Genomic DNA, 24702 nt, shown 5'->3' on the forward strand with positions numbered 1-24702 from the left:
AGACTATTTGCAGAAAAGTACATACATGGAAAAAGAAAAAACTACATTTTAACTATGTTCAGCATTTAACATGGAGATGTAAGGTCTAATCCTTTTTCTCCAACCTTACATATAACAGATCAGTTTTAAAAGCAAGTTAAAGCAATATTATATTTTTTCAAAGAAGAAATTAGCCTTTGTCTCCTCAGTCTTTTGCCTATGAACACCAGAATGAGAAATGGAGAAATAAATATACTACTTGTAGCTAAAATGTATTTGTCTTTTCTTTTTAGAAGGTGGCGTTGTGAAAAGTATTTCCCAGTTTCCTACCTAGAGAATGAAGGTGAGGTTTACCCAGCATCTTGGAGAAGGAAGCCATATTCCTAGCAGGTAGGTCTATAAAATGCTATGTCAAAAAGAAAGTCAGAGTGACCTTTCCAAGAGATGGAAAAAGCAGCCATCCAAACAGCATTAGTTAACAACCGGTGAAATGCTGGCATGAAACGATGTCTACTCACTAGCCTGCAGAGCACGATACACATACATGTCATGCCCAGATAGCCTCAGGGGATAAGAAAGGCAGGCACACTGTTTCCTAACACCCAACAGCCACGTGCTATCTAGACCAGTGTGACCCACAAGGACAGAGTGAGGGTATATTTGTGTGTGTGTGTATATGCGTATGTTTGCATATGTATATAAATATGTGCCTATATATGTACCACATACATATGTCAGAATCTTGGGGTCTAGATGGAAATGAATGAAAAGGGTACAAAACAGCACACGGATTTCCTAAATCCCATCAACACTGGCCAGAACAACCTTCCAGCTTCCTCTCACACAGGGTGGTACAAGTGATCCAGAGTAGGTTTCAAATGGGGACTGGGGTATGAAGAAATTGTATGGCAGGGACCAACACCAGATGGCAGATTTTGATACTCAATGAGCATGTAACGTTGAAGGTTCTAAGAGAAGCTGGACCTATGAGGGGGTGCTGGTGGTAAAAGAAGAGGCCAGGAGGCTGCCAACCCACACACAAGAGACCACTGGGGGCAACTCTATGACCTATATTTGTTCATGATTTAAAAAGTGACTCAAGCTGGGGCCTGCGAGGGTATGCCCATAGAACCCTCTAGGAATGTTTTTAAATGCTGTGTTTCCATTTAGATGATGATCACACTCACACGCACTTATATTCTGGGACATCAGGATAATGTCCATTTCAGGGAACAAGCTACTGGTTCACTTTAAATTCACAATCCCTAACCTCAAGTGATCACCAGTGCAGCCTGTTCATCCTATCCCATCTCCCTGGTGAATTGACTCTCCAGCTCTCCTACACAATTATCTCCTCATTTCTCCAACCTTGAACATCTTTTCCTTCCTCACTCTCAATGATGATATTCCTTACCTTACTGAGAGAAGAGAATTAACAGAAGAAGACTTCCACAAGCCCATACCCCAAATCACCAAGCTCCCTGCACCTCTCTGCCTGCTCTTCCATCACTGCGGCTGCAATGTCAAACAGACATCTATCCATTCTCCTGTCTAAGGCACATTCCGCATGGATACCTGGGCATCATCCCTTCCCATCCATCTGAGGACATCAGGCTTACAAACGTCCCATCTTTCATTCCATTTCCCTTCTCTATTGGATCATTTCCAATAAACAATACTTAAAAAAAAACAAACCCTCCCTTCATCCCATATTCTCATTGAGCTAACACCCCATTTCTTTGCTCCTCCTGTACAGAAAATTTCTAGCAAGAGTTATCCATACTAACAAGTCATCTATCTATGTTACATTGTGCTTTCTCTCACCACTCTGTCCTGAACCCAGTTCTATCAGGCATTTATCCCCACCACTCCACTAAAATAACTCTTGCCAAGGTCAAGAATGGTTAAGAATGTATTGATATTTTGCCAAACACAATGGCGAATTCCCAGTTCCCATTGTACTCGATCTACCGATAACAACTGATGCAGCTTTTCACTCCTCCTTTCTTGAGACTTCCTCTGTTTGACTTACAGGACCACCGTATGCACCAGTTCTCAAATTTCTCTCTCTAGCCCAGAAATACATCTCCTTTGAAATCTAGGTTCGTGTACCTGAATGCCTACTTGACATCATGAGATACATTTCCACTAGACAACTCAAACTGAACTTGTCCAAAACTGAATTCTTGATTCTGTCCAAACGTGTGACTCTAACTGCCCTCCTCATCTCAGAAGACGGCAACTCCATTCATCTGTATTTTCAGGCCCAAACCTTTTAAGTCCTCTCTCCTCCAGCCAGAATCTGATAATCGCTCGCCACCTCCATTACTTCCCTCCCTGGTCCAGGTCACATCATCATTTTTTGCGCCAGGGCAATAGCCAGCCAATGGGCCCTCTGCTTCCACCCTGAACGGCCTCTATATGGCCTAGTCTCCACGTTGTAAGTCTTCTGCTCGCAAACCTTCCACCACGGTTTCCCATCCACAAACAGTGAAATTCAAGGTCTTCACCACAGGCTATATGGCCCTACGTGATTCAGCCCCTGCTAACCTTCAGACCTTACCCCCCCCCCACCACTCTGGCCATACTGGTTCCCTGGTTGTTTCTATAACTACTTAGAACATCCTCCCTGCTCAGAATATTTGCAATCGCTGTTTGCTCTGCCTAGAACTTTCTTCCTCCAAGCAACCTCATGGCTTGGTTCCTCACTTCTGTCAGGGGTCTGCTCAACTATCCCTTTATCTAGAGAGCCCTTTTACGGTACGTAGAATTCTATGATGGCTTCCAACCTTCCTGTCCCCTGGTGACCATGCCCTACATAACCCTCTGCCCTGAGTGTGACCCGGACCTTTAAATACGATGGGCTGTCACTCCTGTGATTATGTTTTATGACAAAGGTGCAGGGATTTTGCACATGAAATTCAAGTTCCAAATCAGTTGATTTCGACTTAATCAAAAGGGAGATTATTCTAGATGACACTGGCTTAATTAGGTGAAAAACCTTTAACAGAGGGACTGGGTCCTTGGCGTGCAGGGGAAATGTTCTCCAACTGCCCCCTGAAAAAAGCAAAGTCAGGCTGTGAACTGTCTGGAGTGGGGTGGCCTGTAGGAGCCGAAGATCTCAGTCCACAACTGCAAGGAACTGAATTCTGGCCACGCCCAAATGAGCTTGAAAGAAGACCTCAAGCTCCAGGTGAGCAGGTCTTAACTGCAGCCTGGTGAGCCACAGCAGAGGACCCAAGTAGGCCGAGTCCAGACTTCTGACCTACAGAAGCTATGAGATAATAAATGGATGTTACTTTAAGCCACGAAATTTGTGGTAACTTGTTACATAGCAATAGAAAACTAACATGCCTTCCTTAATACAGAACAGCACCCTGAGACTTTCCAGCCTCTTGATGCAGCTTTTCCTTCAGAGAACCTGATATATCCTATCAGTAATGCTCGTATTTGAATTGCTCCTCTCCCTACCTCTAGAATGTAAGCTCCTGGAGGGCAAGAAATTTGTCTTTTGTTTTTTTCCCTTATTGCGTCACAGGGCCTTGAACAGTGCCATGCACAAGGTAGGTGCTTGATAAATATCTATAGGATGAATGAGAGTAGCTGCTGCTTACGTTTATATCAGCAGAGAGTGATCCCCAAAACTTAATAGCTTTTAACTGTTAACTTTCAAAGCCTATTTCTCAAATTAAAGTACAGTTGACCTGCAAACAACAGGGATTTGAACTGTGCAGGCCCACTTATATGCGGATTTTTTTTTTCAATACATACATACCACAGGACTACACAGCCCACGGCTGGTTAAACCTGTAGATGTGGAACTGTGTATACAGAGGGCCAGCTGTAAAGTTATAAGCAGATTTTCAACTTCGCTGGGGGTCAGTGTTCCTAACCTCTGCACTGTTCACAACTGTACAAGGATTGCCCTTAAAGGGTCCAGCAACATATTCTGAGAGATTCATGAGTTCTCAAATGTAAAAAAACACGAATTTAAATAAATACCTTGTAAACACTGAACAACAAAAAAGATGCATATAAGCAATTAGGCATAAACATGTGTTCGCTAAAAATAAGTTATACTAAAATCCACTTCCATTTTTTGAAAATATCATTGATACGTCTTAATTTCAGAAATACTTTTAATGGATCCTGTTATGATAGCCTTTTGAATAGTCAGTTAAATGTTGACTAAAAGGCAGTAGAGTCAATAGGATTTGTTTTTGATTGAGCAACTATACCAAAAAATACTAGTTAATTATTGAAAGGCATTCAGAAAGTGAGCAGTTTCTAACAGATGCCAGAAGGTTCTGTCCTACTTCAACTGTTGAAGACGATAATCAATGTTCTGGATAAAGGTGCAAAAGACAGGGTCATCAAATTGACAAGGGATGTATATACAAACATTGTAACTAATATAACACATTGACAGTCAGGAGTGAAATGTACGCTGGGCGAGCAATGAGTCAAAACCACCAGGTCCATTCTTATAGTGACAAATGCTAAGATGTGCACAGAGTTTTAAAACATAAGTTGCAGTTCAGAGTCAGCCTTGGTAGCCCTTCAAATGGAAAAACCACTATCAGAGGTTTTTGTTTGACTGTTGGGTCATGCTAAATTCATCACCAAAGTACACAGGTATTTCAAAAGGCAATGAAAACTTGGATTTAAGAGAAATTTATAAATTTCTCTATTTAGGAGAAATACAGTGTGAACTGCAAAAAATCACATTAACTACTGTATTCTAGCCTGCTCAGATCACATCTGGAGACCTACATTCAAATATGGGTGCTCCATTTAAAAGGGACAAGGTTAAACTGGAAAATAATACCATGAAAAGAGTTCTGAAGTTGAAGAGGTCTTAGAGTAAACAACGTTAAACAAATTCCTCTCCTGCAGAACTTCTTAGAACCTTTAATGTTAATGTTCCTTGTGATTTCCAAAAAAAGGTGTGTGTGTGTATGTGTAATAGATGGATACTACCCGTTGCTTCGTAACTTATTTGAACACGGAACTCTTGCTTCATGGAGAATCTTTTAAGACTAGTGACCCAAGCCACGAACTCAGGAAAACCACCACCTAAGCCCATGAGAAAAAGGGTAACAAAAGCAGATACAGACTAAAAGTCAATAGGAGTAAACAAGGATGATTGTGAGGGGGATATAGAACTATATTGTGAGAAGCAAGGCTAAAGTTACTTTTGCTGTTTTGCCTAGGAAAGGAGAAGAGCAAGCCTGGCAAACAACAAATGGCTCTCAGAAAAATGAGAGAATGCAACTGTTTTATATTGTCCCAGTACCTAGACCTAAACAATATTTGGAAATAAGGTTCAAAGTATGCATTTTAACACTCTTCAGGAGACTTATCCAGAGAACCTGATACGTGCTCTAAGGGTCAGAATTTGAGCCCAGAATAGGAAGGTCAGCTAAATCTTCAAGAGGACATAGCAATTAAAGCTTTTCAGTATCACAGAGGTGCTCACAGAAAAAGAGTGAACTGAAGTATGCACGGGGACTGGGTAAATACCCAGCAGGGGCACTGAAGAAAAGACTCCTGCGTATGTCAAGTAGGAGGTTGGATGACTGGGCTCTAAAGGTGACTTCCAACACTGCATGCTCAGCGGGCTAGCCCGTAACCTCTGTAGTCTCGCTCACCCTTGCGTCTCAAAGACAAACACTGAGCCCCGCACAGAATTGCTTTCTCAGAAATATCGGTGAATATTTATAAGTGAATAAATGAACAAGTGAAAAATAAAAGGAGTACCTGTTTCCAAAGTCAAACGAAAAGGGAAAGGGCTATTTCATTCTCTGGAGACTGCTAAATACACTAACTGTGAATCACAAGCAAGGTTACTCTCAAACAGAAGGAAAATAGTCTTGTAATAATTTCACACCTTGACTTGGAAATCAACTCTGAATTAAACTGCACCAAGGGTCGCGGTGAGGTTCCCACGGTAAGTATGGGAAAATGCACTGCAGGTTGTGAATGACCATCAGGAGGAAGGGGTGATTATGGCGAAGACAATCTACCCTGACAGATTATGATAATTCAGAGGGCTGGAAACTAACCTTGAAAATGAATCCACCTTTTATAGCCATGGCTCTGAAAAAGGCCCCTTAGCCATGTGTTCTATTTGTTTAATTGTCAAAGGAGAACATATTTTAAAATGCCTTCAACAATGTGACAGGGAACTCTACTCAGTGCTCTGTGGTGACCTAAATGGGAAGGAAATCCAAAAAAGAGGGGATATATGTATACGTAGAGCTGATTCACTTTGCTGTACAGTAGAAACTAACACAACATTGTAAAGCAACTACTCCAATAAAAATCTTTTTAAAAAAATGTGACGGTGATTGCCCTGGTAAGTTCAGCTATTTACAATTAAGTTCAAGCAAATTTCTTTTGTCTTGAGATTCCAAATTCTTAACAAAGAATGCACATTCAATTGACCTTATTTTTAAAAATCCTTGAAACAGAAAGCTTTCATTCACTAGATACAAAGACTAGACTGTCAGGCACCATATTTGTATCCATTTCCTGGAAGACTAAGGGTTCTTTCATAATATATCTATCATTTCTCCACAGTGGCTGATCAAACCTGTCACTGAAGAATGTTCTGAACAGGCAACTTGTCGTACAAGCATGGTTTATTTCTGTCAGAGACTGACTGCTGAAGTGAGAAAGAAACTCATTAAAAATCTCTTACTGTGATCTAACGTAAAAAAAGAAAAGAAAAAAAAAGAGAAAGAAAAACCCAAGGAAGAAAAGGCAAGGAAAAAAAAACTTAATGAAGGGTACACTGAGCCTGCAAATACACTCACATGGTGCTTTTCTTTCTTATTCTTCTTGGGGAAGCAACTAGCAGAGAGCAATTACTCCTGGAAATACAGCACCCACAGGCTATTTGGGGAGATCAAACAAGGTAACAATTTTATTTTATGCTAATATTATGAAAAGCTAAGGAAGGAGATCAGAATATTGTACTATACGTAGGGAAAGTGATGCAAAATAAACAATATTATTTACCTTAATCTTAAAACTAGGTTCACGGCACAAGAAGCTTCTCTGTAGTCTTCACTAGCATTGAGTAAGCCCTTTAAAAACAAAACAGCAAACTGTTATAAACTCGGGAAATACATGCATAAAATCATGATAGCCCTTGACTCATAGAGCCCTTTCTTCCTGGAAATTTCAAATCTAGCTCTTTACACATGCAGGTCTTATTTGTCCACATGAGACCTCTGCGTGAACACCAGAATGGTGTCTCCTTCCCATCACAACTGTGGATTCAAATGTTTCATATAGAAAGCCTCAGTAGGAGGACGGGCCCTAGGAACAACTGGTATAAGCAGCAGTTAAGTCCAAAGGAAAGCCATCTAGAGGGGCACCTTGCAACCCGAGGCGCGGACTGTACCAACTGGGCCTGGGTGATGCACAAAGGTTGCGCACTTTAAACATGATGCAGAGGATGGAGGAACCAAGTAGGAACCTAGTAGGTGAGGCCACAGTTCACCTTTCTCGCCTTTCTCCCCTAGACTCTATTTCCTTGAACACAGATCATCAGTTATGACTGCCTCTCCTACACAGCCTCTCCCTACTCCTACCAATTCCTGGACATGAGACATTCCTACTGGAGTAGAAAAATAACGGATTTTAGGTCAAGACTTGGCTCTGCCACTGACCAGCTATGCGACTGTGGGCAAGTCATTCTCCGGACTTGTTTTCTCATTGACAAAATGGGGATAATACCTGCCTCAAAAGTTTCCTGGGAGAACAAAATAATGTATATGAAAATGAGTCAAACTATACCATGTTATTTACTACTAGGTATCCTTATCCCTTTTCCTGTTTCCTTTACTCTTTGCCTTGTGACCTGTTGTTATCCCTACCTTTCCTTTTATCATTCAACCAATCCCTACAGTTTACTTCAAGGTGTTTTACTGAGTTGCCCAATACAATGTAAAGGCTCTGCCTCTAAGTAGTTGTGCAACCTTGGCTGAGCCACTTCACCTCTGCAAATCTTTGCTTCCTCGGGTATAAAAGGTAAGGGTCAAGGACTAGATGTCTAACCTGCAATCATGAAATCCCATCACTCTATCTCCTCTGCATACAGCTGTTTCATAAAATACAGATCAGGTAGAATAGAAATAAATTTAAATGGAATATGCAGCTTTGGAGGGAAGATGTGATCCTCCGGCTGGTGATACTTGAAAGTATAACCACTTTGAGAGCTGAAGGGCTTGGCTATTAATTACACAGCAAAACCAGAACGGGGGCCTGCACTCTAGTTCTATGTCCACAGCCCCTGCCCTGGATAGCTCAGCATCCTTCATCAGCACCCGACACAACTCGTGGCACACGTGTTCTGTCATATAACTTTTAATATGAATTCATTCACAGTCACTGGACTATTATTTTTACAAGGCGAGTTGTAGAGATAAATTGGCCCATAAAATTCAGTGATAAAAGAATTATAAAAACAGTTTAGAAATCCAACCAGGAGCAAAAAAGAAAAGTATCAATTAATTATAATGTTTTGTGGCTGGAATCTAGCAGAATGGTGAGTCATTTTCTTTCCTTTTCTCATTTCACACAGTACCAGCAATTTCAAAAGCAGTCTGGTAATCAATTCTTGCTCTTGAACCTATCATTTAAAGGTTGGAGGCCCTGAAAATCACAGTCAATAGTGACAGTCCTCTTTTCTCCATACTTATTAAAAAAGAGTGTTTACAAGCCCCTGCTTTGGAAGCACCACCCTGATATTGTCTATCTTTCTAAAATGTCAGGTTTTGTTAAAAGAAAAAAGAAAATCTGTCTACAACGTAAATGACAGGCAGAGAAACGTACCTGAGGGTCCTGCACAGACAGGGACTGTATCTGCTTGGGTATGCTGCTGGCGTTCACTGCGATCTGTTAACAGAGCCACCGTTACAGCACGTAAGAACACCAAAATAAGACGTGAAGCTGAGTGTGGTTACAGTAAGTCTCAGTTATCAGAGACAAAAATCTTAAATAATTTAAGTAATTTTAAAGCACCATTTCCCAGAGTGCGGTCCTCTGACTACTTGCATTGGGATCACCTACGACACACGTTAAAGATTCCGGGGCACCATCCAACCTACGATTCAGAATTTCACGGAGACAGAAGAGAATCTGTATCTTTAATAAGTGCCCCAGGTGATCCTTAGGCTTTTAGAGAACCACCAAGCTAAAGTGAAAAGCAGGGACTATTTGATATTTTAAACCTGATAACAGAAAGATGCCCAACGACCATTTTTTTCTTGTCACACAACTTCATCTCAAGTTAAGGGCCCCTTAATGAAAGGATGTTAGGATTAGCACAACCTGCCCCTTTAATCATTACTTTGAACAATTTATTCACAGCACTGGATTTCAAAAATATGTAAGGGTAGCTGGATTTTTAAAACACATTTTCCCCAAAAGAAAAGCTAGAGTAATAGGTTATATTTTTCTCTCCAAGCTGGAAACCTGACCCTCATGTGATATCCAAAATATTTCTGCCTCAATCCCTACTTTTGTGAACTCTGCCCTGGAACAAAACTTGAAAGGCAAACTAAAAGAGAAACAACATTGACAAAGAATGAAAAATATATATTATTCCCTAAACTTACTATCGATTCTAAAACTATCAGAAGTCATCAGAAACTCTTTGTGGCAAGAGTTTTCTAAAGTTTAAGAGCGTAAAATTCTTACTCTCTCTGCTTCCGCGAAAATAACTCTGTTAGTAATGAAGAAATAAGGGGAAGTATACCCACGTCTGCAGTTTCCTTTGAACTGCATCCAAAAACAAAGCTAGACCGATAGATGAACAGATGGCTGTGAATGAGATGAAGTATAGTAATGGCAGAATCCAGGTGATTGCTGGGTGGATGTTCACTATAAAATGTTTTTAATGTTGCAATATTTTGGAAGTTTTTCATATTAAAATGTTGGGGGGAAATGACTATGTTAGAAGAACAAACAACCTGTGTTCATTAACCAGCCGGAGGGCCTTGGTCTATCCCAAATGATCTCTTGTAAAGAATTTTTCAGACTGATTCCACAACCTTTTTTTTTTTTAAGCTTACATTTTTTTCCTTTTTATTTTTTATTGAAGTATAGTTGATTTACAATGTTGTGTTAGTTTCTGATGGACAGCAAAGTGAGTCAGTTATACATATATATTTTTTTTCATATTCTTTTCCATTATGGTTTATTACAGGATATTGAATATAGTTCCCTGTGCTATACAGTAGCACCTCGTTGTTTACCTATTTTATATATAGTAGTGTGTATCTGCCAATCCCGAACTCCTCATTTATACCCCCCCTTGCCCCTTTGGTAACCGTAAATATGTTTTCTATGTCTGTAAGTCTGTTTCCGTTTTGTTAATAAGTTCATTCTTAATTAAGGTTTGAGATACTACCAAAAGCCACATCACATCACCTACAGAATATCCTACCTTTAGTCCAAGAAGGTTTGTAATATGGAAAATTCTCAATGGCATTTACTAGAGGTGACAACTTCTCTTTCCCCTGGCGAGGCCCATCTCATGCCCTGTCCCTCACTCCCGGACAGTCAGGGGCACAGAGAGCTATTACCTTGCAACCTCACTGTGTAGATGTAACCCTGCACGTGATGAAGAAACCAGTCTCCGGCTCCCACTGGGGCAGGAAATGTGCAGAGATGCACAGGAGTGCTGGAGAGCGAGGTTCCCTGCACAAAACATCTTCCTTGACAACCAACTGCAGTCTGCCAAATTTCACCATTATGGACCCCATTCTATCAGTTTAGGGCATGCCTTCTGGGCATGCATTTTTAAAGGTAAAAACTTACAAGAAACCTAACACATTAAGCAGCTGTCGTTCATTAACAGTATAATATAAATTAGTCTATTGGAATTTTTAAAAATTTTAAACAGTTTGCTATTAAGAAGGATACTTGAGAGAATGGGTGTTTTGATAGCAGGGGAAGAGAAGAATAACAGATTAATGTTGGACACGGCCCTGGAGACAGGCCTCTGGGACTTAGTGAAACAGGAAAGTACCTTGGAATAGAGACAAAAAAGGGACAACATCCACTTTCTAATTTTTCATAGTGCTCTATCTAATCTTCTCATTTTCTGTTTTTAAAAATACTGTAGCTAAATGCACTGTGTTATCCTGGATTAGATCCTGGGACAGAAAAAGGATGTTAGTGGACAAACTAATGAAATACAAATACAATCTGAGATGTAGCGGATAGTAACGGTTTAAAACTGATAATAATAATGATAGTAAAACTAATGGTTTTTTAGTTGTGACAAACACGTCAGGGCTACGAAAGAAATTAACGGTAAAAGAGCATGGATGAAGAATGTACAGGAACCCTACAGAGTACACTATCTTTGCAAATTTTCTGTAAACCTAAAATTACTCCAAAACAAAAGGTTTATTTTCAGAAATACAGGAGATTCTAAGTTTAACAACAACTAGTTGGAAAGCCAGTCACCTGTAATAAGAACACCTTTTAGAAAGTGACATCATAAAAGCATCAAGCAAAAGCCGTCTGTGATCCAGTACAATCAATTTGGAGGGAGAAATCAAATCTTTGCCTCCAACTACAAATGGGTATAAGACAACATGAGAGCTGACAGGCGTCTGGAAAACACAATGTCATCGGAAATAATTTCAAAAAGCTAAAGGCAGTTCTAACAATCATCCAGCAATAGCACTGAGTAACATAAGCAATGAACTTAGCTTTCACACTGTGTCTAAGCTCTGGTAAAATTCACTCAACCTAAATCCACACCAAATGGATTTTCTCCTCAGAACAAAATATCACAGCTGGGAAACAATTAACCTAGCCTAGATCTACAACAAAATTCTTCAATATACCTGTCATGGGCCCTACAGGGCTTCTGTCATCAAACCTGGCACCATTACACTTGATTAAATAAGGACAACTTTTCCAAGGGATTTCTGAAATGTCTTAGTCGTTTTTTGTTTTTTTGTATGTTTGTTTGCTTGTTTTGGGGGTTGCTTTTTTTTTTTTTTTTTTTTTAAAATAAATGTTTTTGTTTTTTTTTTTTTTTTTTTTGTTTTTTTTGCTTTTTTTGGGGGTTTTTTTTTTTTTTTTTTTTTTTTTAAGACTTCTGATAGACAGATATTTAAAACAAATCTTCAGGTATTTGCAGCACTCAATCTTCCTGGATTCCAGTCTGGACTTCTGGATTCAGAGCGATTAGTGCGGTTTTCCTAGTCAGTGGGTCCTTCATCCTAGTCACGTATCAGAATCACATGAACAGATTTTATAAAAATCAGAGTTGCCTTGGACATCGCCCCAAACCACCAAATCACAATTTGATTTGCTGGGTCTAGGGATCTGCATTTTTAAAGCTTTTGGTTTTTCTGATGTGGAGCCAGGATTGCAAACCATGTTTTCATGACCCCTAACAGAAGGGCTACTATAAACCGAGTGGTTCCTTAATAGAAGCCTTGGAAAATGTCCTCCTCGCTTAAATGAAACCAAAAGAAAGTGTGAATTGAAACATAAAGTCAGGGCTTCCCTGGTGGTGCAGTGGTTAAGAATCTGCCTGCCAATGAAGGGGACACAGGTTCGAGCCCTGGTCCGGGAAGTTTCCACATGCCAGGCAGCAACTAAGCCTGTGCGTCACAACTACTGAGCCTGCGCTCTAGAGCCTGCGAGCCACAACTACTGAGCACATGAGCCACAACTGCTGAAGCCCACGCACCTATAGCCTGTGATCTGCAACAAGAGAAGACACCTCAATGAGAAGCCCATGCTCGCTGCAACCAGAGAAAGTCCGCATGCAGCAACGAAGACCCAATGCAGCCATAAATAAATAAATAAATAAATTTAAAAAGAATAAAAAATAAAGTGTTACTTTTATATAAAAAATTAAGGTATAAAAATTGCTTAAGAATTATAAGACGTGTACTGATTATTTTGGAGACTGACAAAAGGATTCCAAAATCACTGGTCAAAAAGAAGATCAAACCACAACAATGAAAATTTTTTATAAAGCAAAAAAAAAAAATCAATAATGAGATGAGCAGCTTCTGGAGAGAAGGCCCTCTTCTGTGCTTTTGTATAATTCCCACAATGCCACAGTGCCTAACGCAGCTCCATGGGAAATCAGACCCAGATTAAACATTTGTCCAATTAACTAACTTCATTATTATTGTTATATTATTAACCTTTAGTCTCCACTGGCTTCCACCATCCAAGTGGAATAAGATACTAAATAAATGAAATTAGCATGATTTACTTATTACAAACTAATAATTACTAGTAGGTGACAAATACTTTGCAAGGCTATTTCTTAAAAACCAGGTTAAGAACACACTAGGACCAATTTCTCACTAAGTTTGGCTACGAATCTCATTAGACAAGTGGTGTAACTCTGGAACTTGACATTTTACACTGGAATTTCTCATCTCCAAATACGGTCCCGTACCAGGCACATCTACCCAAGGTCCCTCTGGCAAATACCTGACCCTTGCCTTCTCAGTCTTCTCCAACTAGTGCTGTAATACCTGGACATTCTGCCTATACTTCCAGGAAGCCAAATAGCCCCTCACAAAATAAGCATTTCTAAAATGCCCCTTCTTTATTGCAGCATCTCACTCTTAAGTGTGGAACTACTAAGACTACTTTTTCTGAACTTCAGCTCGATTATAAAACGTCTTCTGATCCTTCCCCCACTTCTTACCTACTTATAAATATGACAGACCTATTCAGGCACTTGTTTAGAGTCTGATTTTCAGTGCATACGTTTCCATGTCACCAACAAATACATATAGCATGTCTACTAGATGCTAAGGGAACATGGACATGAAAAAAATACTATCCCCAGTCACCTAGTGGCTTATAGTCAAGTAAATATCTCAACTGCAATTTAAATGACACATATTACTGAAAAGCTTATTACGAAGTAAACACACTGGCATTTCAATGTGCCATTTAGTACATCTTTTCCCTTTAAAAGATGTTTAAAGGTATAAGGTACACTGTCTGAGACTGTATACAGCCTTTTTTTCCAGCTTTGAGGTCTAACTGACAAATACAATAAGATATTTAACATGACACAGCTTTGGATAACAGCTATAAAAATCCCAAATCAGCAGATTCTGTCAATCACAGTTCTATGTACCTATGCTTTATTTATATGTGCGCCCCTCAAAGTGCGTACACAAAAAATGTTAATGGAATACAGTTGGCAATAGCAAACTAAATGCTCAAGAAGAAAGAAATGGTTAAATAAACCATTTTGACAGGTAATACTCCTCAGCAGTTAAAAATAAAGAGGTAGATCTATAGCAACTACTGTGGAAAGATTTCCAAGATATAAGGCAAGATGCAAAATTTTATAGTTTTTATAATCTCATTTATATTTTTAAAATGATATGCTAGACTTCTTTATGTACATATTTGTATGTGAACGAGCATGAAAGGTCTGGAAGAAAACATTGCAAACTTATAACCTCTGGAAAGATAGGACAGTCACAGGGGTAAGAACGGTAGCAGGATAAAAGTGGTCCTTCAGAGTTATTTCTATTTAATTCTCCCATACCTTTTTACAAGTCTTTTTTGGAGCACAGGCTCATGGCCGCTGAGCGGCCATGGCTCATATGGGATCTTCCCGGACCAGGGCACGAACCCATGTCCCCTGCATCGGCAGGCGGACTCTCAACCACTGCGCCACCAGGGAAGCCCTTTTACAAGTCTTTATGTGCCTCTCAGTAAGGCCTATCCAGACTAACCCTTTTAAAATTATAAACCCCTACCATACTACCTCGCCCTCTACCCTATTCTATTTTTTTCCATTACTCCTATTCCATTGTAACAAACCACATAACTTACTTACTTATGAAGGCTATTGGATATTGTTTATCTACTCCCATTGGAATGGAAGCCCCACAAGGACAGGGATTGCACTCTGTTTTTCTCACTGATATATCCCCAGCATCTACTAAAACAGTGCACACAGTACACACATTTTATATATATAATTTATATTTTATATATATTTATTTATATATAATTTGTTTATATAATTTATATACTTTATGTTTGTTGAATATTTACATATTCAACCATTTTAATTCCCTTTATAATAGATTAAAAAATATTTTTTGCTTCACATCCAAAAAGTGACTTGGTGTGACTGGTAAATCAGGGAGCTACTTTAATCAAAAGCTGAAAGGACACAGGAACCAACACTGAAGAGATTCTGAACACAGCTCAGGATGCTGAAACGTCAGCTTTGCGAAAAATACCCCCAAAAAACCAAAAACAATAAAATGGCGTGGGAAGCTGTGTAATAGCAGATAGAGCTGGTGATGCCTAAAGTTTGGGGGGAGTGTTTACATTCAAACTAATGTATCCTTCCACAGAAATAAGAAGCTTATCTATATGCTTCCTTAATTATAAGCCAGTATGGGAACAGACATGCCACTGGGAAATCAAGTGAGTCTAGATACAGTAAGGTGCCGAAGACTTTCAAATTCCACTCAAGAAGGTTGACAGGGATGTTTGATGAACAACTGACAGCATGCTATACACTACTCTTTTTCCTGTCTACGAAGAAAATACGTTTGCCAGAAAGGTACTGCTATTATCCAAATAACAGATCAGTTGTCAGAGCAACTGCAACGAGTACAGAGTAAGATATTCTCAAAATAAACTTAACAAATCCTCATGAGGAAAGACCTACACCCATCAGCCTATACTAGTAAGGCAGAATTCCAGTGAATATCTTCCAACGAAAATGTCCTGCAGTGAACCAATAAGGAATGATTTTTGAGTCAATGACGCTACTTGAATCATGTTATTTTGTTCTATTTCTAAGGAGAACTGACACTTTTAGTTAGTCACTCTTAGAAATAGATGAAAAACCTTGATCTGCACTTCACTCTAGATAAAACAGTGGGCAAGAAGACGGCAGAGTTCATGATAATGGGTTAAGATCATTGCAAAAATCCAGCAGGATATGTGTGTAGCCAACATGTCCTACTGTGGAGCACACCACCATCCTTCTAACTTCTTGATCAAAGCTCATATTTGATGTACGAAATAGAGAGATTAATTCATATGATAAATATAGGAGGAAACAGGATCTGAAGGAGAGTTACCAGTAGGAGGCTGGCAGACTGAAAAATCCCTAGGAAAGGCCCATCAAGGAGGCATGAGAATGAAAAGAGACCAGAGCTGGGGTGGGGGAGAATGACAGGGGGAAGAGTGGCTTGTAGCTCTGATGCTCTCTTCTTAGATGGTGCAGCTGGTTATTGCCACTTAAAGCAGAATGATAAGATTTACTCCATTTAATTAAAAGGAAATTTAAAAAGAAAGTTGGGATGGATATCATCTGTAGCCCGAAGTCTTCTGTTTTCTTAAAGAGAATTTATCAAAGTACACATTAAATACTAGATTTGTAAAATACTTGGAGCTATTTAAATACGCTTAAACTTCCTCTAGGAGAATGAGGAAGTCCTTTGAACTACAGTCATCATTAGTCATTAGAATAATTAACCAGTGGAGGAAGTAAAGTTAATCAAAAGATGACCAGTTCTCAAAGGGAGGCTGATGAAAGACTGTTCCTTGCCTACTAAGTTACCCGGGAGATTTAAAAATCAAAACCAACAAATTCAACCTAGAGTTCCTAACCACGTTAATATCTTGCTTTATGGTAAACTAAAAATCTAGGAGACATTTTCCTGTATGCCTAGTATGTTCTCTAAGTGACAGTAATCCTAAGAATTAAGATGAAGTGAGTAACTAATTTGTGCTAAGAACCCCACTGAGTGCTTCATGTATGTGATTTTATCAATCCTCACAGCAATTTTATAAGTATTGTGATCACCCCCATTTGACAGAGGAGTAAACTGAGGCTCAGAGAGTAATCTGCCCCAATATACACAGCTCCAAAGTAACTCAGACAGTATCAAGACCTGCAAAGCCTATGTGCCTTTTCTTTTTTTTCTATACCACAAGAACAAAATTTTGAAGGTTCTTCCCCAAAGAGATCAGACTGATACTTGTGGGAGGAGGCTGGGGGGGAGACGAGGCAAAGAACTAAATAAATAACCACCACTCACCTCTGGATTTTCTTCTTTTACTCTTCGTGACTGTAAAACAATTACATATTCATTAGTACACACACGCCCCCAAAAACACAAAAATAAAATTGACACAGGTTAGAAAATCATCATCAATGTCATTTTACCTTTTCTTGCGAAAACGCAGCTTTCCCTTCTTCACTTTTTTCATCCATCTCGTCGTCACTCCACTCCCAGTCACCGTCTTCGGTTTTATGAAGGTGACCGCTTGACCCCGGAACTCTTCTCACCTGGACCAAAACAAATCCACCCAATTCTTCACCAGCTGAACACAACCTGTGTTTGCGGGTGCAGCTCTTTGGGTTACACAGCATACGCTTACCTTGAAAGTAACCTGAGTGGTTATGAATTCAGGGGTAACTAGCAGTGAATACCCCAAAAGACTACACAGCCTCCAGACTCCTACACTCATCCTCTTTCCAAAGATATTAAGTTCTTGAAATGTTTTACTCTATGTGTGTAGAACAAAATATTTTGGAAGAGTATGACACACGTCAGCCATGAAGGATCAAGCCCATTTTTCACTTTGGCTTCAGTTAACACTGTATGAATCACTACATGTGAAAGTCCACGTGGTAGGTTTCAAAACTGCTTAAGGAAATGCATGCAAGCAAGAGACTGAGGACTAAGGGAAGACAAGGGATTCAGGCAGCCTAAAGAAGAATACTAGTCTAGGGCATCAGCCATCTACAACCTATATCAAAGAAGCAAATACCCTTCTGTTGCCACCTTGCTCTTTTTCAGAACCTGACATCACGCTTATTTTCCCAGGATTCTGCTCAACCTAGTTGAGCAAAACAACACAACATCAAGACTATTCTTAACACACCTTTCGCGATTGCCAGGAACACAGCAAGATAACCAGCAGCCGTGTCACATGAACTAAACAGATGATAACAATTTTCTGCCATTATTTCGTATTTTTTTGAGCTAGGGTAGAGATGTGGTCCACGGGGAATGCTTTCCACGTGTCTCTGTGGTTGAAAAGGCAAAACTTTTCAAAGGAGCGGATGACTGAGAATAATGAGCCTCTGACCAAAGTAATTTGCTTTAAAAAATGGACTGAGATGACTCATAGCGCCATAGAGAACAGAGTTGTGGTTGCCAAGGTGGGGGGAGAGGGGGAGGGAGAGGGAGGGACTGGGAGGAACTGGGAGTTTGGGGTTGGTAGATGCAAATGGTTACATTTAGAATGGATAAACAACAAGGTCCTACTGTATAGCACAGGGAACTATATTCAATATCCTGTGATAAACCATAATGGAAAAGAATATGAAAAAAGTGCATATGTGTGTATAACTGAGTCACTCTGCTACACAGCAGAGACTGGCACATTGTAAATCAACTCTACTTCAATTTAAAAAACAGAGCAAAACATGGTCTGGGACGTGGTTAAACAAAGCAATGTAGCAAGCTAACATGACGTGAACATAACCACCAGTGATCCACTGATTCAGAGAACCGCAAGTGGAAAGGGACCTTGGAGACTGTCTAGTCAAACCCCCTCACTTTACAGATGGGAGAACGAAGGCCCAGAAAGTGACCCAAGATATCACACAGGTGTAAAAGCAAAATGAAGGCAAGAAAAAAAGCCTTCAGATTGCCATTCAAATGCAAGTTTTCCTATGCCGCTGAATGGTAACTGTGAAAAACCAGCTGTCTAAAAATGTCCTGTGAAGACTTTGAAAGAGTATGACATGAAGACTATTTTCCATAATAGAAACTATCCAGTTATACCGCAGGAAATTCATGAGTTCCAAGGGAAATACCACAGGATTTAGGTGTAAAGTAATCATTCACACATGTTGGATCAATGTGAAGTCATAAACAATGCAGACCTGGGGTTGGGTTTGATTTGAAGGCATTACCATGTGGAACCTGTACAAGTAAGCCTGACCACTTGGTCTTGAGCTGCCACGTAGAAACTTAAAAAACAAGCAAAAGGTTCTTACTCATAATTGCAAACGGTTGTGCTCAATTTTTTTAAAAAGCTTTTTTCTCCACTAATTCACCTTCAAAACACTTAGCACTTAGTAAAAACTCCTTCTGTGCTTGGCAAAAGATATTTTTTCCACTTGCGTTTTGAGTCATTGGAAAGACCTATTTAATGACAGTGATTTTAATGATGCTTATAGATGTTGGCAAGGTACTGTAGCAAAGACGCTGAAATGCACTTCAGGGTTTTTTAGAACAGACTGCTCATTTGAAAGTTACAAAGAAACAGATAAAGAAGAGATTTTCTGTTTGACATATACAGTAAAATTAATTATTTTCTTAGCAACACTAATCACGACGAGAGCAATACGGAGGAAAATCTGATAATGACATTAAAAGAAAGCATTTAAAGCCACATCTACTACAAAACATACTATCAACTAAGAAGTGAGAAGAAAAGTAAAATTGTGGATCATAAACAGAAAAAAAACTCTACCTTCACTCAGACTGTAAAACCCAAGCACGGTTGACGAATTAGTATTCTTCAAGTACTCATTCAAAAGATCACACCAGGGAAATCTCTCTTTCTGAAAAGACATAGTGCAGCTTCACACCCTAAAACTTAGTTTATGTTTTTTCCTCTCGCTCTACGTTTACAAAAGCTGTCCGTTTTGTTTCTTCAAGTGGGATCCAACTACAGACAATAAAATGGCCAACTTCTATTTCTATTTTATTTTATAACCCTGACTGTGTCCCTCCTCTTAGTTTTATTTGCTGGAAGAGAGAGAGATAAAGCAAAATGTCTAGGATTATAGCCTCAGGCATTGAAAGAAATGGTGGGATGGGCCTTTAAGTAGTAAATATTGATTAAACAAATAAATGTCGAAATTAAGACAACGAACACTCAAAAATCTAGGTAGCATAAAATACTGGTGTAAGCGTAGCAAGAATAAGAATACAAATTTATTTCTTAAGACTGTTGTCTCCGTTTATTGGAAAGGAAAAAACTCACAGCATAATTTGAAACCCAGGTTTCACAGTGTACTTATGCGGCATTGACCTCTGCAGAAGAGACCAAAAAGCAATTTTACAAAATTACATCCTTGTAGGGAGTTTGTAGGGATGACAGGAAGCTTTTAGGTCTTGAGCCAAGGCAACTAAGTTTCACATAGTTTAAACAAATGGGGTTTTTATTTAGGAACTGAAGAATAATCTACAAAATAGATGCTTCAAAAGAAGATGCGTAAAAGCTTCTATCCTCCCCCATCCCCTACCGTGATGAGCATGGAGGTTACCCACCCTCAGAACTCTGATTGCATTCCTGTTACGTCGCTCTTATTCTATTAAATGGCTCACTCACTGAGTGAAGCCAAAAGGTGGTTGAATGAAATTTTTTCTCTGTTGGCGATTTAAAAAAATAAACCAGTGCTTCTCAGAGAAATGAGCTCAACTTAAGTGACAGCTAGAGCGTCAAAGAAGCCCACAAATTCCTCAGGTCAGAGCTGGCAGTAGCAAGGTTAGACAAAGTTTTACATGCAATAACATTTATTCCCAAAACTGGGAATAAAACACAATTGAGCAGTTCTATTTATACCATACCGCTGAAAAGGAAAGTAATATTATCTTCTCTTCCTTGAAACAGCATTTTTATGAAAATCCATTAAAGAAATGAAGTTCTGATTCCCACAAAAAGTCAGGCTCCACCAGACAGATAGAGGGAACAACGGTGTGGTTCCCCGGCCAGTTCTTGTGGCCATGGAGTCAGGTCAGAGGCAGAGCCAGGATGGGGAGGCCAGGGAGAGGGAATGGCAGCAACAAGGGACACAGTCCTTGGATCTGTTCCGGGACTCATCTTCCCAGGGGTGCCCCTTCGAACAGGAGCTGTCTATAAATACCAGGACCCAGGATCTCCATACAATATCTCAGGTTGCCACCTGGCCCAAGACGCCAGAACAGGAGGAAGGATGTATACAAGAGAGTACAAGAGAGCCAACGGAAGCACTTTCTATACAAGGGGTTAAATATGTTAGAAGTGCAAGTGTGTTTCTCTAACACACTCCTGAACAAAGGATGAATGTGACCCAAAGAAATACTGACCACAGTTCAGTAGAATTCGTCTCAGTACTGCATGCCCTTCCTCCCAAGGCACCGGCCAGCTACTTCCATGGCCACATAACTTCTCCCTGGAGTGGTATTTCAGGGTCTCCTTGGAATGGTTTTCCCGTCTCTGGGAATCCTTGTTCTCCACTTACCCTCCACCTGCCGGACAAACTACGAGCCTGACTGTATGTAGCCTGAACCCAAGATGGGGAGCCCACCCACCTCACATCTGCCCACCAAGGACACCGTGGACATGGCAGAAAGCAACACCCAGTAACTTTTCTCTCCTCAGGCATTCTACTAACCAGAAGTAGGAAACATGTTTCTAATCAACTGCCCTTCATAATGTCCTTGAGGCACAGCCAAGCAAACAAAAAGCCTTCTAAATCATCAGAAATTAAACACCAAAAAATAAAATTAGACTCACCAAGTTTTCAGCAGTAAATGTTTGCCTGTCCCCATAGCTTATACTCTGACATTGGCCCCTGTGCCCACCAGCTCTCAGGCACCTCCGTCCCACACCTACTGCCTGGCCTTACTGTGCTCTCGGGCCCTCGGTCTGCTTCCACCTCTTCCATCAACCCCGCCTGGCTCCTCCCGTATCATATAAAGCCTGGAGCCCACAGCTGACGCTCTTGAGGCTGCACTTGTTAGTTCCCCATGGCCCCGTGCCCATTCCTGGCCGCCCCACACCTGGAGGAAAGCCTGGGCTCAGCCTGAGCCAATGGAGAGGAGGCACCCTGCCTGGTGATGTCACAGGGGACCACTGGCCACTCCTAGTCAGGGCATCAGTGCTGCTACAACGCTGCCACTCAAAGCGTGGTCCCCAGATAAGCAGCAATAGCATCACCTAGAAATGCTGAATCTTGGGCCCCACCTCGGACCCACTAATTCAGAATCTTCCTTTTCGCAAGATCGTGGGTGATTCACATGGTCTCTCAGGTTTGAGAAGTTGTGCTCATTGTTAGTCTGGTCCCTCAGGTTTGAGAAGTTGTGCTCATTGTTAGTCCAAGTCCGCCTCCCCGGCCCTTGATACCAGGTGTTACTCATGTACCAAAAGTGACTCAGCATTTGAAACATATTAACTAATTTAACCTTCACAGTAGCCCTGGGAGCCGAGAACCATTTTATTCCCCCCGTTTTTTCAGAGGGAAAACCGAGGCTCAGGGAAATTTAAACAACCGGCTGGAGCTCATGCAGATGGGAGTGAGGGCGTTGGAAGTCCCACCCCAGATTCCAGGGCTATCCCCTGCTGCCGCTACTCACAGGAGTGCCCATACCGCCCTACCCCACTCACCCCAATAACTTCACCTGCGACCCTGAGAGCAACAGGGCCATCCAACTTATACCCCAAGCTTTCTATTCCCAAGAAAAGTCTTCACACCCTCACCCCCCTGAGCCTCTTTCCCTCCAGTGTGTAACGAAAATGGATTCCTTTTCCTTTACAACACCAACGCCTCCTACTGTGCTCATTTATTCATTCACTCATTCATTCCTTCAAGACACAAACAGCCAGGCTCTGGATCCTCTACGTCCATCACAAACATGTGTAACTATCTCCTATACTTCTTCCCCCGACAAAAAGGGCGGGGAGGGGGCTCAGTTTCTGCTGCTTCCATCACTCCATCACTCTCCCCTCTCACTGTCAACATTTTTCTAAAGAGCATCTCTGACTGCTGCACTCACTTCCTCAATCTTTAGTCTCATACAAAATGGTATCTGTCCGCATTTGGCCATGAAAACTGCGTGCTTTCTCTCCCCAAGATTTAACAACGTCACAATTGTGTGATTCAGCGCTCCTCTCTGTTGCTATAATGTTAGCCTGCAGACACAGCTGAAATCCATTCTTCTGTTGTTTCACAATCTTTCCAAACCTGTGTTGGTAACCTTTCTCCTCCTCCTCTCTTGTCCTGCTCTGTCTCCCGCTGTTCTCTGTCTTTAACACAAAAATGGTTGCTCTTAGCCCACTACATGCTTTTAGCTCACTAGACGACGTTGTCTAGTGACCTAAAACACACAGTCTCCAGAGCCCCCTCTCTCCATGGAAGTCAATGACCTTGGAGACTTCATCTCTTAGTCTTCTTTTGCATATGCTCTGTTGGATATGAACATCTGATCAATTTCTAGCTCGCCATCTCCAGCCCATTTATTAATGCTCCACCCCAGCCTCACTCTGACACTTCTGCAGGGTCGCCTGTCTTAGTTAACACTTCCGGGGTGCAGCTGGCTCATGCTAGCTCAGGAGAGCCCACTGTTAGCATTCCAGAAAGTTTACAAGACACCTGACTTCACAACGGTCACTTAAATTGGCCAGGGTAGGAGTATTTACACAATGGAAATAGAAAAATAGTACAGATTAGGATTTGCACCCCCCCCTTACTGCCAAAGTGGCAGTTCTCAAGGTTTACAAGCACGCCACTGACCATAAGACTCAGCTCACGGAAACATTTTAAAATTTGACAACATTTCACAAGAACTTAGTAGTTATTCCTGGAAATAACTACTTTCCTTTGCAATGGCAAATATCTCAATTTTCTTACACAAGCCTCTCAAATCTCACCTTTAAAAGCAACACAGTAATTGATTTTTATATACCAAACATATACCAATATAAGTACGGGAGCAGGGGGGAAACTATCTTAACATTTCTCAAACTGATACATATGGCTTGGGATAACACTTCTTATGAAAGCATCATGAGGAAACACAGGGCTACATATTTTTTTAATGTAGATAGAAGTGAAAAGGGTGTCCTCTGAAAAACTGTGTTAGATGATGCAAAAATTGGTTTTTATGATAGTTACTGCCAACACTGCAAGTCAGAGCGTAAATAATACTGCTTGATACACAGTAAGAAAGGAGGACAAATGGTGTATTTCTAAATAAAAATGTTTTGTGCAAGTTATTTAACAGTTATATATAGTTATCCTAATAAATTATTATGATAGCTATTCTGTTATTTTACCTATGTCCATAAGTTCAGACTGACCAGAAAACTTTTTTTTCCTAATCTTTAGATTTGGAAAGTAAAGTATCACAGTATTTTCAAGCTTCCTTTGTATCTAGGAATGCATGATAAATTTTACAAACAGGATCAAAAATTTTATACCTGATTAATTTTTCTGCCAAATGGAAACAAAGATCCTTCTAGTTAAAGCATGAAACTAGGTTCTCAAATGTCCTGTAAATATTAACATGACAACAGATCAATGGTAAACGTAAATGTCACTGAAAGATTATTCATTTTGTTTATAACCATTTGGAACCTTGATTATTTGATAGATTATTTGGGAGAAGTAAAATGGTGAAAAATGGAGAACTACCAGGCTAGTTGACATTTCTGTCTGTACCTTCTAATCCCAGAAGAAACAGAAATACACACATAAATGTATTATTTCTACAATGTATGGGTATGTATGTGTGTGTGTGTGTTTGTATATACATATAAAGTTTCTGCATGAAGCATTCACTGGATAACAAGGCACGTATTTCCTATAAATGTTTTCAATTTAAAATAAAATTCCATTTTGGGTTAAAAAAAAAAAGACCTCTGAAACTCCCCCCCCCCCCC

General features: G+C 40.3%; 1 protein-coding gene across 2 annotated transcripts in view; it reads right to left on the bottom strand.

Annotated features, from left to right (window-relative positions):
• Positions 1 to 24702, bottom strand: part of STK39 (serine/threonine kinase 39) — a 230965-nt gene that overhangs the window by 107040 nt on the left and 99223 nt on the right. For both annotated transcript variants that reach the window (XM_024756661.1, XM_024756662.1), the window contains exons 9-12: positions 17204 to 17326; positions 17076 to 17105; positions 8824 to 8886; positions 7003 to 7070 (exon numbers count right to left, since the gene is read on the bottom strand). In XM_024756661.1, coding sequence (XP_024612429.1) covers positions 7003 to 7070; positions 8824 to 8886; positions 17076 to 17105; positions 17204 to 17326 — 284 coding nt within the window. The remainder of the gene's footprint in view (positions 1 to 7002; positions 7071 to 8823; positions 8887 to 17075; positions 17106 to 17203; positions 17327 to 24702) is intronic.

Source organism: Neophocaena asiaeorientalis, unplaced genomic scaffold (assembly GCF_003031525.2).
Source record: "Neophocaena asiaeorientalis asiaeorientalis breed wild unplaced genomic scaffold, Neophocaena_asiaeorientalis_V1.1 scaffold6, whole genome shotgun sequence".
NCBI lineage: Eukaryota > Metazoa > Chordata > Mammalia > Artiodactyla > Phocoenidae > Neophocaena > Neophocaena asiaeorientalis.